Genomic DNA, 17060 nt, shown 5'->3' on the forward strand with positions numbered 1-17060 from the left:
AGCAAAAAGGCTCTGCTTATAAAACAGCAGAAACTCACCAAGTCCAAATTCAGCACACTTTGTCAGATACCCTTCAGGTGCTTTATTTTTGTTCAGAAAAATGGTGAGCTTGCTTTCCTTCATCTCAAAGCTGCTTCAGAGCACTGTATACCTGGGAGAGTGAGAGGGAAACCCTATATCAAAAGGAAAAAAAGCTAAACCTATTTTACTAAAGCAAATCTAGAGAAATTTCAATATTTCTCACCACATGTAGACTATGAAACATACAGTTAACGTAATATTAAATTTTTTATTATTTCAGAGACCCACTACTCCAGATATCTGTCTGACAGGTGTAATTCATGGCTCTGACCATGTGTGAAAAGCAAAAGTTCTATAAAACCGTAATGACTGCCACCTCAAAATGCAAAAAACTTGACCATGCAAAGTTTTAACATTTGAATTCTTTTGCATATGTTGAATTTCAAGTCAACACAATTACCAATGCATACAGCACTGCTCTTCCAACATACGTGCACAGCAGTAAGAAAACTTCTATTTGTGGCTGGGACAAATGGATTAAAATTTCCAATTTTTTATTAACAGATCACCTGACATGAATATCACACTGAGAAATAAACTTGATAATCTTCAAAACTAGCTTCATGAGAGAGTTTTAAATCTTCCAGTAACTTGTGAATACAGCTATGATTGTTTCCTACAAACTAACAATAGCCTTGAAAAAGTAAACCAAGTTCTAATTTAATAAGATATTTCATTTCCACTGGCTATGAGTGAATACAGAAACAGGGGTACAAAGCCAATGCCGAATACTAAAAGGAAACAGCCATTAGATACATTAAAGATTCAATATTGCTCCCTCTGAAACTGATAGTTCTGTTATCAGCGACACAAATGAGCAGCATCAGGCTGTCAGAACAAAGAATGGACAAAACAAGGCTACCTTCACATGCATTACTTGTAGTAATTTAAGTAGTCAGGAAGAGAAGTGGGAGAATGCCTGAGGTAGACATCACTGTAACACACCTATGAATGGAGCACAGAAGAAGGACTAGAAAACACTATTCACAAAATTAAAGAAAAGAATCTCAGAACTGGAATAAAACTGTTATCGTTTTACTTCACACATACAAAAAGATCATAAAAAAAGAACTGAGGAACTATTGACCTATCAGGCTCCTGCAGACAATCTACAAAGTTTTCACTCAAGTACTGAACAATTGACGCACTGCAGACCTGTATTTCACCCAATCCATAGAATATGCAGACCTTCAATCAGGCTTTTCCACAAAAGGCTACCCTTTGTGATAAATGAACCTCTGAAAAAGATTCTAATATAACTTACCATTATGTATGGCATTCATCAACTTCGCGAAAGCTTTTGAGTTAGGAGAAAAAGGGCTTCATGTTAAGATCATGTTTAACAGACACACAAAAGAATGTATGTATAGACAGGAATTTCAGTGAACAATAATATACCTGAATACATCTTTCTTGTATTAGAGCTCTGATCATTTACAGTAGCACAAATTGTGAAATGGATTTATTTCTATCCACTATAACGTTTTACTTATATTTCTTTTATCAGTGTTGGTTAGATATTAAATGTCTCAAGTGTAAGAACATTCCAGCGCATGCCAATTAGCTGTAATCTAAAGCTAGTATTACAAATAAAAATTCAAATTCTTTCCAGTGGAGTGGCAATCAGTCCCCCCAAGAAAAGACTGATTTTAATTTCACTGTCTGCAACAAATTTAGAAACTCAAACGGAAGTTGCCTTGCTAATTTTAATCACGAGGCATCTGTTTTGCTTCACTGATAGATTGAGATGAACTCAAGCAATCAAGTCTAACAGGAAACTGTTGTGTCTCCTGGACTTCAGAGAGCCCAGTTGAAGAACAACTCAGATACACTGAAAGAACGTTCAACTAGTGGTACACCAAAGGAAATGCTGACATGAACTTCCTTTCCTTCAAGGGTTGGGGTGTTTAGAGAGTATTGATCTCTGATCGTGAAGTGCCAGAACACACTCACATCCTCTGCCGTGCAGCTGAAGTCTCCAACGCAGCCACCACAGCACTGTAATGCCCAGCTGCAGACTGGTGGCAGCCATGCAGATGCCAGCCCTCTTCCACTTAACCCACCAGCTTATTCCTGCTTAGGATAATGACCTCCTGACTACAGAATTATTTTAGTTTCAGTTTGCTCATTCACTCTGTCACACTCCTAGGGAACAAAGCCCTCAGTTTACACATCTGGTTTGACTTGGTAATCAAATGATTTTACAGGCCACAGTGGAGTGAATACCTCTGTCATACTCCCACGGGGGAATTTTATACCTGCATCAGCCTCTGAGATCTGACTGCAGTAACTATTTGGGTTCCAATAGGGCAACTACCTTTAATGCTTTATTTTTTTCTTCTTTACTCTTGCCACAACCGGAAGCTACTAAATATTGCTGTCATAAGCCATTTTTTAACTCTTCTGAATGGTCTTTTGAATGTCATAATTTCAAGAAAATGAATGAGCAAAGACATCTTAAACTTCTGTCATTCATACTCAAAGATGACAAAACTAACTAAGAAGCAATTTTGAAACATTTAAAAGCTTTAACTTTTACCTACTGACTAAAATTTAATAACTAGCCAAAGGTACATCAATGGAAATACTTCTAAAATGTAGAGTATTTTAATTAAAGCATTAATTTACAAAGTCTGTTCTCTAAAAAACAAATACTAATGTTCGGGGATTTAAATTTTGTGGTACAGAAAAAACACACAATGTACAAAATTCTGTACGATTTTTGACAGAAGTGCGTTAATCTGAAATAAATGAAAGTGATAATTTTAATTAACTTTCTTCAGAGTTTTCAGAGAGCTAACAAAATACACTTATAATTTACAAGGAAAAAATTACTAAAATGCACAGAGCTGATATGACTAGAATCAAATTATACTATACAGACAAATTCTTTCTCAGGTGCAGAGGACACAATGCAACTGCAGTCTGCCACTCTTAAGTGCAGAATCATTTCACCCACCCCTACTCTCCACAGCCTTTATTTGATTATAATTGTATCCATTCTCTCCAGTTATGCTCAATTTTTTTGTGCACAAGAAATAGCAGCCATTTTGATCCATCATTGCTTTCAACACTAAAGAAAGTCCCTTTCAAATTTAAGGAACCATTGGGTAGGTTTGGAAGGAAGCTTGCAGCGGTGGTGGGATTTTTTTCTTTCCTCTTCTTTATTTTTTGTTTTATTCCAACAAGCCCAGCTCTAGACTGCTGAAGCTAGACCTTTTGCTTTTTTTTTTTTCTTTAAAACTATACCAAACAGAAGCCACCACTAATCCAAGTAATCACATACAATGCATTCCCAAACATCACTCAAGAGTATGAGAAAGTTTCAAACCAGAATAGCCTAGATATGTCGCAATGCAAAATTTACTACTCTAAGACAACACTTCATAGATAAATGAGGAAGAGATGCAGCTGAAGAGCTAACAAAACACCAGCTGCTCTAACACAGACCTCATCCAGTTACACAAGGAAGGGCCAACACTAGATCAGCTCTGCTTGTGACTGATGGAGCTGATTCTAGACTCCCCCCAAGCCTCTCCACAGAACAGAAGGAGAACTGTTCCCCTACCACCACTCCCTTCCACACTCCATAAATTAGTAGAAGGCAGATGAAAAAAGGTGTTTTATTCTGGAAGGAAAAAAGAGCTACTGTCTTGGTTCCTGTGTAACTGCCTTTATTGGCAGCTAGGTCTTTCCTGACTCCTGTACTCAAGTAGCCTCTCCCAGCCACCCAGTTTTCTGCTACAATGTACAGCCAAATTGAAATTCAACACGCTAAGGTGTCACGAAAGGTTAGGGACAGTGAATGGTAACTATATATATATATATCTCTCAGTCCTGGCTAAATCTTTCCTCCCTTCATCCAATCCTTACAGCAGCTGCTATTGTTTGCTATACGTAGAACCTTACAATTATTCCTCCTTAAAATCAATTCTGCTCAGAAAAAACTTTAATGCTTCCAGCTCATTCATTTTAATTTCTGAAATGACTCGGTATTAATACCTACATCCAAGCCACTGCCCTCTGGCTGTTCATTACTTGTTTTTAAGGGAATTGGTTACGCATAAAAAACCTTAAGTTCCATTCTAAATTTACCATTACTCCACAACAGAAAAAAAGGCTAGTGACTTCATCCTTAGGAAGGATGTTATGTGCTGTAACCAAGCCCTAAATCCAACAGATTAGGCATTTGTCCATGACAGTTATCATGCTTTAAGAAAAAAAAAAAGTGAAAAAACCCAAACAAAACAAATTCCAACAATTTGCATATGACATTCTTATGTGAAAGCTAGCTATATTGATAGCTTATGAGCCACTTTTTCATTTGGAGGAATGAGGGCTATGTTTGGTGTTTGGTTTTTTGTTTGTTTGCTGGGGGAGGTTCTGTTGACGGTTTTTTAATTTACTTGGAATCGCTAGTCATTCTTATCTCACAGATGTTCAAAACAAATAAACAATGGGAAACAGAAATAAAACCAAGTCAAGTACAGAGGATCTAACAGGATTACTCATGCAGAAGTCCAGTTGCACGTTCGTATTCTTCAATTCCATTAACAGCTTCCATGAATCCCTTCTCAACTCAGATTTCTAGAGCTATACTGGTCCAAAGAACATAAATGTTCTTTTTTTTTATTACCAAAAACTTCATAATCACCTCACGATCACTTCTTTTATATTACCAAAATTTTCCATTTTTTCCTACTACTTAGGTTAGTGAGGACCTTTTTCTGAACCTTCTACCACTGCATGTAATTCTCTCTCACAAAAACATATGTAGCAGACTAGATCACTGTCAAAGTGAACAGTTTTCTTCCCGTTATACTTATGGCCTTCTCACATATCTACCAAATCTGACACTGAAAGATGAAGACTTCTATTTAAAAGCTGAGTAAAAAGTATAAAAAGAGCAATATGAAGTTTGCTTCTAAACTAGGTTTGGTTCTAAACTAGGTGTTAAATCCCAGTTTGGTTCAAATGGACAAAAAATGGCTTTACATTCAGGATCGGATAAGAAGCAGCTTTTCTAACAATAGAAAACAGTTTATTTCACTTACTATTTCCTGCATTACCACCACAAAAGCACTTGCAAGAACTGTCCTGCTATGAATTTTAGCACCACACTTTGTGTATATGGCATACCTGTAGATCAATTTCCTACAACAGCTTTTCAGGTATGCCTAATATTCTTGAAAGAGAGTTTTATTTGAGTAACCTTCTGGAAATACACTGTTGCCTTACTGCTGCCAATTTTCTGCATTTTAATCATGTTGGGGAGATTGATCAAAAATGAGCTCCCATTGAGATGGATCTCCATGCAGATCGTGCAGGTACAGGTAATGTTTGTACAGTATCAGGAACACTGTACAGTGCAAAGGCACGGGGACACACTGTCACTTACTGTCCATAAGGACACTCTTTATGCACAGGGAGCCACCGGGGCCCAGCTGGCTGCACATCCTCCACTACAGAGACAGAATTGTGGGGGTGCATGTGCTGCAGCACTGTGCCAAGTGACATGCTACAGTACCACAGGCGACCTGGAGCTTCAGAAAGCTGCTGTGCTTAGTCCTATCACACCCAAATAACCTGCTTAAGGAAGGAAAATAAATTATTTACATATAAGGTAGCATAGGGACTTGATAATCAGACACTTAGCCCCATTATATTTGTTTTAAAAAGCAGTATAGCTCCTATATGAATGTGAGTGGAGTCCTATATGAGTGCCACACAAATCCCTCCATTCTAAGTCTTAATGGATTTGTCCCTGAGCAACATCTTTTACTGAAAAGCTCAATTATTTTAAGGTAACTAGTCTTTTTTATGCCACTGTATTATGTCAGCATTTCTATTTTTTTTTTTTATTTATTTTCGAAACTTTACAAGGGAGATGCAGAAATTATTATGATAATCAACAACAGCTCTAGACATTACAGCCTCTTCCCAGATATAATCCTGAGACAACCTTCAGTCAGTTTAACTTCTGGTACTGCAGCTCTTCACATCAAATAAAAGGAAAATTCACATGCTAAGTACACCTTCTTCTTTTTAAAAACCTGACTGTAGTGTTGTCACCTCTGACTGACAACAACAACAAAAAAATTTTACCATATGAATTGGACAATCTTCAGAAGGACAAAAATGCTTCAAGAACTATCAACAGACACACATCACTTATTTTTCAGACATACTTGATTTCTGAAAGACTTGAAAGTCTGTAAGATCTGAAAAGTTCAATTTTCAAGGAAGGGTAAAAAACCCAACTGCTCCTTTTATAGTCAAGCCTCTTCTCTACCCTCCCCCACACACACTTTTTTTATGTTCCCATGTCACCTTTAACAGATTTTATGGAGTTAAAAGACTGATTGCTATCTCACATTTGACTTACAAAGAATGCCATACTCTAGTAATTGACTGCAGATGTTGAAAAATGTTCACACTCAAGAAGATGAATATTTTCATTTTAAAATATATATAAATATATACACAAAAAAGACCTCTTAATTTGATACCATTTTGAAAGTCCTTTTATTAAGTTAAGCCATTTTAAAGGAGATTCTGGGAACTAAACAGTTACAAGTAAGCAAACACTTGTATCTCAATTTATTTTCCAAGCAGCAATAGAATTAAGGAATATATCCCTGATCTTTAGAAAAGGGATACACCTGTAAAGCAAATATCAAGTTTTGCAACAAAGACATCTGATAGGATAGAAATCTTAATTGCTTCACAGTGTCTCCTTATTTCCCTACTCTATTTAAAATTGTAATTCATCATTTAAAGAACTAACATAATCTAAGTGCAAAACTGGAAGTTTCAGTACGTTTTCTCTTTCTGCCCTAATTTTTTTTAATGTAATAATGATAATACCACATACTTTTACTCCTTGTATCTGCAAAGACCATCAGCCACTGGAAAAGCAGGCAATTTATTTTCTTCACTATGCAAACAACAATAATAGCAAAGCTGTCAGCCAGATCTCATTCAAGCAGCGTAGTTTATGCAGATTACCCAGGCCGAAAGTAAGTTAGTTTTTATCAGGAGTTCAAACTTAACACCAAATATATACAAGGCATTTTGTAGGCTTATGAGTCAAATAAAATATAAAAGCAAGCAGTTTACAAAAAGGTCATGAACTTCTCTGAAAACCTTCCCTTAGCAAACAAAACAGATTTATAGCTAAATTTGGAAAGTAGTAAGTACAGAAACTTAAGTAGCCTTTAAGCCCTTCCCAGTCCATTTTCTTCTCTGCCAGTATAGATACAACTAATAAACAGTCAGTGTAATCATAAAGATACTTATTATGTTTCAGAAAGTTTGTATGTAGATGCCAGTTTCACAAGTAATTCTGTATGGGCAAAAATCTAGTCCTGCATAATTTCTTCTATTTGTTATTAAATTTATATTTGGGTAGAAGACTCACAAAGCTTGAATAAAAAGAGTATTTCAAATAGTTTAGAAATATTTACATCTTTTTGCTAAGCTGTTTAAAACTATATCTTTCTCCCAAAATTAATTACCAAAATTTTCTTTATTATTAAATGAAAGACCAAAAAGGGAAGTCAAGAAAACACACATTTCCTTCCCCATATTGATTTTCTTGCTTTGTTGTGGTTTTTTTTAGCATCTGAAATGTATTAGAAGTTTGTAATTTAGACATACTATTTGCTGTTGACTGTCACAGTATAATAAAAAAATAAATAATTACATCTTTAGAAATTTAAATAGAAGATAATGCCCAGACTCACCATAACTTGGGAATCTAGTTTAAAGATATAATATTCAAAATTTCTATTTTAAGCCAACAGACACGTTTTCACACAACAATTAACTAGTCATGTAATTTCCACAGCTGCCAAGATATTCTCTGAAATTAGCAGGCCTTAGCAGCTTGACATGGAAGCTCTGCCCTAGTTATTAGAGCTTCCCTTCCCTGGGCCATTATTTTTTCACTTCAGAAAGCCCTCCCATCTGTTTTCACTCAAAACCAAAAACTTTACAATTTTTTTGAGAAAGGAAAACTTTGCCTTGATTTAAATCAAGTTTTGTTTCAAAGCCATGTTCCAAGAGCTTCTGGTCTTGCAACATTCAGAGGGGTGGCTGATTGCACAAAGCACTGCTTCCATGGCAAGTCAGGCAGCTTGAAGACTTCAAGATTGGAACAGGCTGAACATTTCTTGTTTTCAGCAGCCCATTCAATTAAGCACTATACTGTACTTCTCTATTAACTTTAAAAAAAAAAAACCCAACAACAACAAACACCAAAAAACCAACCAACAAACCAGAAAACGGCAATTACCACTACCCAATTACCAAAAAAATCTTGACCAGGAAGAGTACTTTCTTTTACATAATAATTATGATCATGCTTCTAAACATTTTCGTAAATTGAAACATCCTCAAATTTAAAGATATTCCAGTCTAGCAAAGAGCTTCAGACTCTTTGAAAAGCATATTTTAAAAATATCAATCATTGTATGCCTCTTCTCAACTTTCATATTCATAGTCATAATTTAGGAGGAAATTAGCATCATAAATAAATATAGTACTTTGCTACCTGCAACATGTATGCAGTAATTTCAATTAATTTTTCCATCCCTTCTTGAAATGATGTGATAATAGCTTTTTTTTCCCCCCTAAAGTAAAATAATGTTCAATTCCCCATCATTATTCATAAGTTTTTCAGAACTGTTTTTAAAACACATCTCTGTTAGAAGGTTCATTGTTCAGTACTTTTTACCACAGCCTTCTTAATCAAAGAATTCTTATTCATTACATCCAAGCACATTTTTTACAACATACATTTTTAGAAACCACCCTGAACCCTCAGAGTGAGCAGCAAAGATGACCTAACTTCTCAATCTCTGATAAAAGCATAGAACATACTATGCTGGGAACTAATTCTACCAGACCCATGCTGCCTGAAAATTTACTACTAACTACTGTATTTTGAAATGCATGATTTGCCCAGTTACAAGCTATTTCATATGCTAAACTGATGAACCATGCTACATTTTCTATTAAAAATCAAAGAGAAAATACAGCACAGAATTAGGTTCATAGGTAAGGATCAAACCAGAATTTTGCAAGCACGTTGACTTCTTAGCTCTAGAACTTCCTGCATCTGCAAATCAAATAAATATACTAAACCGTACCTTCTAAAAAAATACGTTTTCAGAACTGACATTTGTTCAACTATTACTTTCGCTCACTTGATGACGTTTTACTTCTTTGTTGAAGTTAAAGATCACTGTACCAGTGTTCAGTTCCTCATATGATATCCACGCCTGATAAACTCACTCCTTAGCTGTTCTCCCATAACGTGCTTTTTCCAGTCATTGAATCCTTCTCACAGCTCTTTTCTTTACACAGAGAAAATCACAGAACCATACACAGTATTCAAAGACCAGACACACTCTGAATGCAGAGCTGCCTTTCTCATTAGCTTGCTGTTTATGCATTAAAACATTTTTTAAACACAGCTCAGCACTGCAAACTCAGACACAACTGATTAATCACCTTTATCCTTTTTCTCTACAGTGCTTCTTTCCCCAGAAGGCCATCCTTATCCTGCAGGTATACATCCATCTTTCTAAGATAATCTTCTACTTCAGCTCTACCAACATAACTCTTAGTTTGTACTGCTGACCAAGAGATTCATTTTACCCTGTCCTCATAACCAGACTTTTTCAAAAATTGCTGCATTTTCCAATAGATTTCAGAGACTATTCTGAATTAGAAGGGACCCACAAAGATTGCTGAGTCCAACCCTTCGGTGACTTGAGGATCAAAGCTGTGACTTTGGTGTTAAGAGCACCACGCTCTGACCAACTGAGCATAAGGGGAAATAACAAAATGAAGTAAACATTGGTTTAATAATTCTACGAACAAAATAAAATTGAAACTTACCTATTAATTACAGTTAATGGAAGCATTTGCTGACTTCCTAGAATTACAAGTCTCTATTTAAAATGTCATGCTGTATCAACTGAAATGTATACACCTACTACACCACTCTATTAAAAAATTAGGAAATAAAATCATCTTCCATAATTCTCAATATCCACCACTTATCATTACACCTTTGTATGTCTTAAAATCTTCCATTCTTCTGTCAGACACATCCTAATTGCAGAACATTAATTACTTGTCAATCTCTCTTATAACTTCATGAGTTTTAAAGACTTACTGAAATTTAACACTGACAGTCTAAAAGCATGGAAGTACAAGGTATTCCTCATTAGGAAATGTCCATACTTCTGGCTGTAGCTGCTGATAACAACTGTTTTACTTAAGAACTTTGATGCATTTCATGATAATCCTCATTTTCATGAGCTACTTCCTCAAGTGATTTCCTCTCTGTTACCTGATGAACATCTCCATGTTTTATACACCAATAATCATCAGTTTTAACATTTTAATCTTGTACACCATTCACCAATCTCAACACCACGTCTGTTCAGCCTCAAATATGAAGACTTAATTTCTCCGTGCATTGATTGTGCCTTGTATGCTTTCTATACCATTTGCTTAGTCCTTAAATGCCATTAGTATCTATTAGTATCAATTTCTTCTTTATATTCTATCTCCCCTGAATACAAACTGGCTTTTTAACACAGCAAGACTTCTGCTTTGGTGCACTTTGCAGATAAACATAATAGCATAATCTGTTTCAGAATAATTTTTCCTCAACTCTTTCTCCCAGTAGATTCAGCTACTAAGTCAAACTTTAAACAGTCATGAAGATGCAACATAAGTACTGAGGAACTTTGTATCTCAATGAGAATAATTTCAAGTTCCTCTTCTACTTTGAAACTCAGAGTTCCCTTATGTCATCAGTGCAACGATGAGCTTAACAGTACGATGATCTTGCACAGCCTAAGGTGTGTAACATTGACAAAGGTTTCAGCACTGCTTGAATCAGATGGGAAAGGAGAAAAAGAATAATGGAACTAAACTGAAGCATTTAGCAAACTCATATATAAAGCTGAAACTTGATTGTGTAAGACAAGAGCTTACATGTGCCAAAAACATTAACACTTTCTCAGAATTTGAAACACTGCTTTAATAAAGTACAATACTGGGTTTGGATGAGTCTTTTATTCCAAAAAGTGTCTAGTGTTACCAACCAGAGCATACTGAAGACTGGCTAAAGGGCAGAATATACATGGTGCAGAGATAAAAATGAAGAAAGACAAATTCTAACTTCACCTCAGTCAGGACAAAGGAATTCCAGAAGATCATCACAGTAAGGGTGCTATGGGCTAAACAATGGGTTAACCATTTCGAGGCCCAATTGGTAGTTTAATCTTTTCCAGTCTTGTTAAGGAAAAAAAAAATTATAAGCTTTTTTTAGGGTTTACAGTAGATGTAACAGCATAAAATCAATTTTACAAAAATTTAAATATTGAAGCAAATAATCCCCTGAAATCGTTAGCTACTGAAGCTGATACTATACAATTTGCTGTACATTTGAAATCAAGAGCAGAACCAGGAAAGACAGAAATAAGAAGAATTGTAAGAATTCCAGCAGCAAGTATCCATGCTGAACTTAGAAGACAACTGCACACGAACTTTATCTACCATGAAACAGAAATTTCAGATAACTTCTGATACTTGATTCTTTTCATTTTTCATTGCTACATTATTCCACAAAAGTCAGAAGGTACTGTACATCACATAAAATGTTCTTTTTCCTGTTGCTGAGGGACACAAGCTCTCAATGCTTTACAATACTAGATTAGAAATCTTTAAATATTGTTCCCTAGAAGGATGCTGAGAATGAACTTAATCCTGAGAATTCAGCTTGGACAGCTTTGACTTGAAAAGTTAGCTCTGTCAAATAGCTGAGTTCAGATGAAATCAACACACACTTTCCCCTATTAAAAGATTCAGATCCTGAAATCACTCAAAGACCGACCCTATGTGGGGGGAACCATTATCAGCTTTATATAACTCCTCCAATAACTTAGGTCTTTTTAGACAATAAACTTAAAATGCTTATGAATTCTAAAAAAAAAAAGAGAAGTATGGTTTGTAAATGAGCAGATATCTAAAGAACTTTGGTGGGGATGTTTTAAAGAGGGTATTAGTAAATGTAGGGTAAATGTTAATTTACTGCAAAAATTCCACAGCACCCTACCAATTTAAATTTTATTTCATTTTTTAACAGTTTTTTTTTCCTTTGAATACAGTGTTAAAGTAATGCATAATATGCTTTCTGTCAGGTTATAAATACATTTCAGAAAAAATAACAGAGAGCATAAAGATTGAAGATTTAAGTTTAACCTTGAACACATCAGATCTGTTGCATGGCAAACACAACCTGAGTGTATGGGTGGTAACAGCTTCTAATAACATGTCCTTATAGTACACCCATATTTATGGTACATTTCTGTTATTAAGCAGGAAAAGAGAAGGCCTTTGGACTGAATAAGTCTGGAGATGACAAATATTTCTACAAAATAAGCTGAATATACTTACTCTGAATAAAACTTTTTGGAAAGACATCTAATTACGTATAAATAGCACATAATGAATCTGTTACCTTTTAAAATAAGCTTCCCTTCACACTTCATCTCATTTGAACATTAATTATGAACACAATTATGACACATCTGTGAAGTCATGTTTTTCATAACTTTTATGGATCTCAACAAGTACTCTTCAAAAAACTGAAAGAGAATGATAGCTTCAGATAGCTGCTGTTAGGAAGACTATTTTAAAAAAAGAGGAGAAGATTCTTGCAAAAGTGCCTCAGAAGTTTTGTTTAGTATGGTCTAGCTCATTCCTGATTTGGCTTCTTTGAGGTATCAAGGTAATTCCAAGTAAGAGGCAATAAAAACTGTTTGACTTGAGTACTCTGCGTTTTCACTCACTACATTTACATGCACAAAACCGTATCTGGGGACTTGGATCAAATAATTTAGATTCATTTGTCAGATATTGTTACTCAACAATGTAGTGGGCACACTGAAAAGAGAAACATTAGCATATTACTCCTGAGAAAATACATGTTTCTGATAATACTGGTAATACTTATATGTCCTTCTTCATTGCAACACAAAAAATTGTTGCAAATTGGGTTACTGAGTTGCTAAACCAAAAAATGCTTATGATGAAGCAAGGAGAGCAGCACTACAACTGTAAGAAAAACAGGAGATGAGAGAGAAGACCACATTACAAAAAGAAGCTGTGATTCAAGCAGAAGTTTCTGGACAAATTTAGAGCTTGTGCTCAAAGACATGCCATTTGCTATTGTATCTCTGGGTTTTCCTGGTTTTGTTAGGGTGCCTTTGTTTACAAATTTTGTTTGTTCATTTATTTATATCTATGTTCTTTGGCATCCTCAGAAAATACCACTGTTTTAGAGGACAGGTCTAATGCTGGTCACCAAGAATCTAAGTGTACTTAATAGATGTGAAAGTATAGGTTGAATATCATGATAAAAGTAATAAACCAGACACGGTATTTCCATCCATGTATTTATTTACCATGAGTTTAAGAGTTTACTGGCATTTTCTAGATGGAAGAGATATAATCAAGAGGACAAAGGAAGCAAGAATGGACCTGGACAGGGAAAGGCCTGTTCAAGGAGCTGACAAGAGCAGAATATTTTATGATAAATACAAGAGGAGAAACGTGGGTCATTCACTTCAATCCAAGACCTTGTACTTCTATCTCCTACCCCAACTACAACAATACATAATCCACCTCAGATCATAAAGGAATAAGAAAGCTCATACTATAATCATCAGAACACTGATATAAATCTGTTAGATGCTCACTGCTCATAACAAATAAGAGGTAAACATGTTCTTAAAACTGTATTTTAAAGAGAAAGATAAATAGTGAACTATGTAGTTTTGTCATATACCATTTCTCTCCATTGATTTTAATATAGGAAAAGTGTTTTTTAATATAGCTGCTACTGCTATTGCCATTATCATGCATAATAAAAATGATCATTTGCCTGTATCTAACTGCTTTAAAACAATGTGGCTTTGACATCAAATTTTTAAGCACCTGCCTTGTTCTGAAAGAAATACAGGGGTTTTTTCCTTGAACTATGTATATTTTAAAAATATCTCTTGCTTATAGAGCGAAAGTATACAATACAGATAGCATAAAACCCTCCCCAAAAGCAAGTATTCAAGCTCCGTTTCTCTTTCTCAAAACCACAAAAATTAGGAAAAAAAGGAAAAAAAATTTAAAAAGAAAAAAAAAGACAAAATTTTGAAGTTTCAAAAGTGAGGTAATTTGTTATTTTTTACATCACAAAAGCTTTGAAAGAAACTTCAGAGCAACAAAGACTTTGGTAGATAAGAGTATCCTGCCAGGCCATTCCACACACAGGTTTACTGGAAACAGAAAGCCTCCAAAGCCCCAGATGTGCATAACATTTAGAACAGAGGAAGAACAAACCAGCCAATTTCAATTGCTAAATAGCACACGAGAATATGAAAATGTCATCCAGCTGCACAGGAGTCCAGACTCAGAATATAATTTTACATGTTTAAACTGGTCATTCTCCATGTAGACATTTTGATTTTCAGTTAAGCTGAATTGGGAAAATGGAACTGAGGGACGCATTCAGCAAAGCTGACATACCTGAGTATCAATTTTGTTTTCTCTATGTAACAGAACACACAGACAATAAAGTCCATACTAACTACTACGTTTTTTTTTTGTTTTTTTTAAGCTAAACCTGTCACACATAATTTTCAAAGAACCTATTTACATGCAACTTTTACCCCTACAGCCTCAAAACCTGCATTTATATAGCCTCTAGGTCAATACACAGGTCCATCTACTACAGTCACCTACAGCACAGTGGCACCTCTAGATGGAACAGAACTTACTTTTCCAACAGTCCTTTTACCCCCAGTGTGATTTTCACGATACTTTAAATGATACTATGTTCCTGAAAAGCATACTCAGAATTATAGCTAAAATAATAAAAACATATTTTGAGGTAAAAAACCAAATCCAATAAAGCCCTACCTGAACCCACTGGAGATGAAGCAACACTAAGACTTTGTAAACTTCCATTCCTGAGCAAAGTTGGAGATTTTTGAAGACCAGAGCTTGTCACACTTCCTGCAGCAGATGCCACAGATGAAGTTGGGGAAGCAGAAGAAACTGAAAGATGGGAAAGACTTTCTTGACTTTTATTTCCTTTAGGTCTACCAGGCCCATGTTTATTTTGCTTATTTCCTTTCCGTTTCTTCTCTGTTACAGTTTCTTCTTCTAGTCCAGAAGTTTGAGCTCGTTTGTATGCTGTAGAAGTAAGGCTTGAATTACTTATGTCTCCAGGTGAGCTGTCAAAGCTTTTAGATTGGGGAACAGCTGCTGACGATGAAGGGAGACCAATTAAGGAAGTGAAACAATTGACTCCTCCCTCTTGGCTCCCAGCCTCTCCTTTATGTACATCTTTGGTTGAGGAAGCCTGTTGAGAATGTGTGAAACTGTCACTTCGCAGATCTGTGTCTGTAAAACTCAAAAAATCTTGGGGAGACTGAACTGAACTTCCAGAAGATGACTTTATGCTCCCAGGAGTGCCCAAAAAGCTTCCTATAAAGAGAAAGAAGTACAATTATGTTTTTCCCTGTAGTTGATAAAAACCGATGGGAAGTATTATGATCTTAGAATAAAAAACTTTAATGTGAAAGGACTTTATGAAAAGCTTTACCAAGAGCTAAAGAATTCTTTAAATAACTCATTGGATTGTTTCTCCTGCTGATCTTCACTTTGCTGCATATGATTCTCAGATTCCTGTCTGAGATTCAAATTTGCATCTGGGGCACAAACAAGATGAAAACGAATAAAAGAAAAATAGCAATTTTTTTGCTTAGGCACCTTTAACATCCATCATGTTTTGAAGCCATAACAAACACTTGGTGCAAACTGGAGCAGGTTTTTTTGAACATACAGATATATAAAAAGAAAGCTGACAGAAATGTGCTCTGATCATATACACACTATGCCTGCAATCTTCCTTACCATTCTACCTAAAATCAAGAGTCTGACACAGGTCAAGGGAACAACAACAATTGGGCTTAATTCTCCCTGACTGAAGAGGAGTTCCATAGAAGACATTTTTCAAAAGTACAAGAGAGAAAGCGAAAAACAGTGTATGAAATTGGCATTTTAAGACTTCTTTAGCACTGTCACAAAACCATAAAGATCTTTTGTGTAATAGAATTACATTCCTTCTTCAGTATTTAGAATGCAGTCATTTAATCACTGTATTACTGCATTCAAGGCAGAAAAAGAAGCTCTTGGGAAATACAAACACCTACTTGCACTGAAATTAACTGATTTTACAGGTAGATGTCTGTGGGTACTGTTTCACAGAATTCAGACTGATGACAACATCAAGAAAATATTCCTAACTATGACACTAGGTATAAAAAACCCATGTCCTTTAAAAACTAGTGTTTTATCATTAGTACTCCACTAAACATTGTTAATTCAATTTAAAATAAAATTTACATAAATACAGCTATTTCTTTAAAAATTAAAATATCATTGTTATCAACTTCCCTTAATGCAGCCCAAAAGAAAATACATGCACATAATAAAGATCTATTTTGCAATCTGCAGTAAGATTTTTCTTTAAATGAGGAATTCCAGAAGGCAATTTGCAACGTTTTGGGAATTTAAACAAAAAACTCTGCCTCTGCTTTCAAGTAAAAAAACGTGAAATACTGAAAGAGCTCCAGACAAATTTACAAGTCTTCACTGCATAAATAAACTCAAAAGGAAAATCGCCATCACAAAGCATGAACAAAAGTCAGCTACTAGACACCACAGTGAAAATTACTAAAAATTACTTTATAGTAATTTTGTTTGTTGTGTTCCCAAATAACATGTTTTAATAATTAAGGAATTTTTTAAAAAACCTTTTTTTTTAAAATAATTTTTTCAACTCTGATGAAAATGCCATAACAAAATTTGCCTTTAAGAAGTATTCATAGTGC

The 17060-nt window shown here is 35.1% G+C and overlaps 1 protein-coding gene across 6 annotated transcripts in view; it reads right to left on the minus strand.

Annotated features, from left to right (window-relative positions):
* The window catches only part of MLLT10 (MLLT10 histone lysine methyltransferase DOT1L cofactor), a 121181-nt gene that overhangs the window by 40444 nt on the left and 63677 nt on the right, over window positions 1-17060 (minus strand). For all 6 annotated transcript variants that reach the window (XM_041486669.1, XM_041486697.1, XM_041486688.1 and 3 more), the window contains one exon: window positions 15082-15651. In XM_041486669.1, coding sequence (XP_041342603.1) covers window positions 15082-15651 — 570 coding nt within the window. The remainder of the gene's footprint in view (window positions 1-15081; window positions 15652-17060) is intronic.

Source organism: Pyrgilauda ruficollis, unplaced genomic scaffold, assembly GCF_017590135.1.
Source record: "Pyrgilauda ruficollis isolate IOZ18807 unplaced genomic scaffold, ASM1759013v1 scaffold12, whole genome shotgun sequence".
In the NCBI taxonomy this organism is placed as follows: Eukaryota; Metazoa; Chordata; class Aves; order Passeriformes; family Passeridae; genus Pyrgilauda; species Pyrgilauda ruficollis.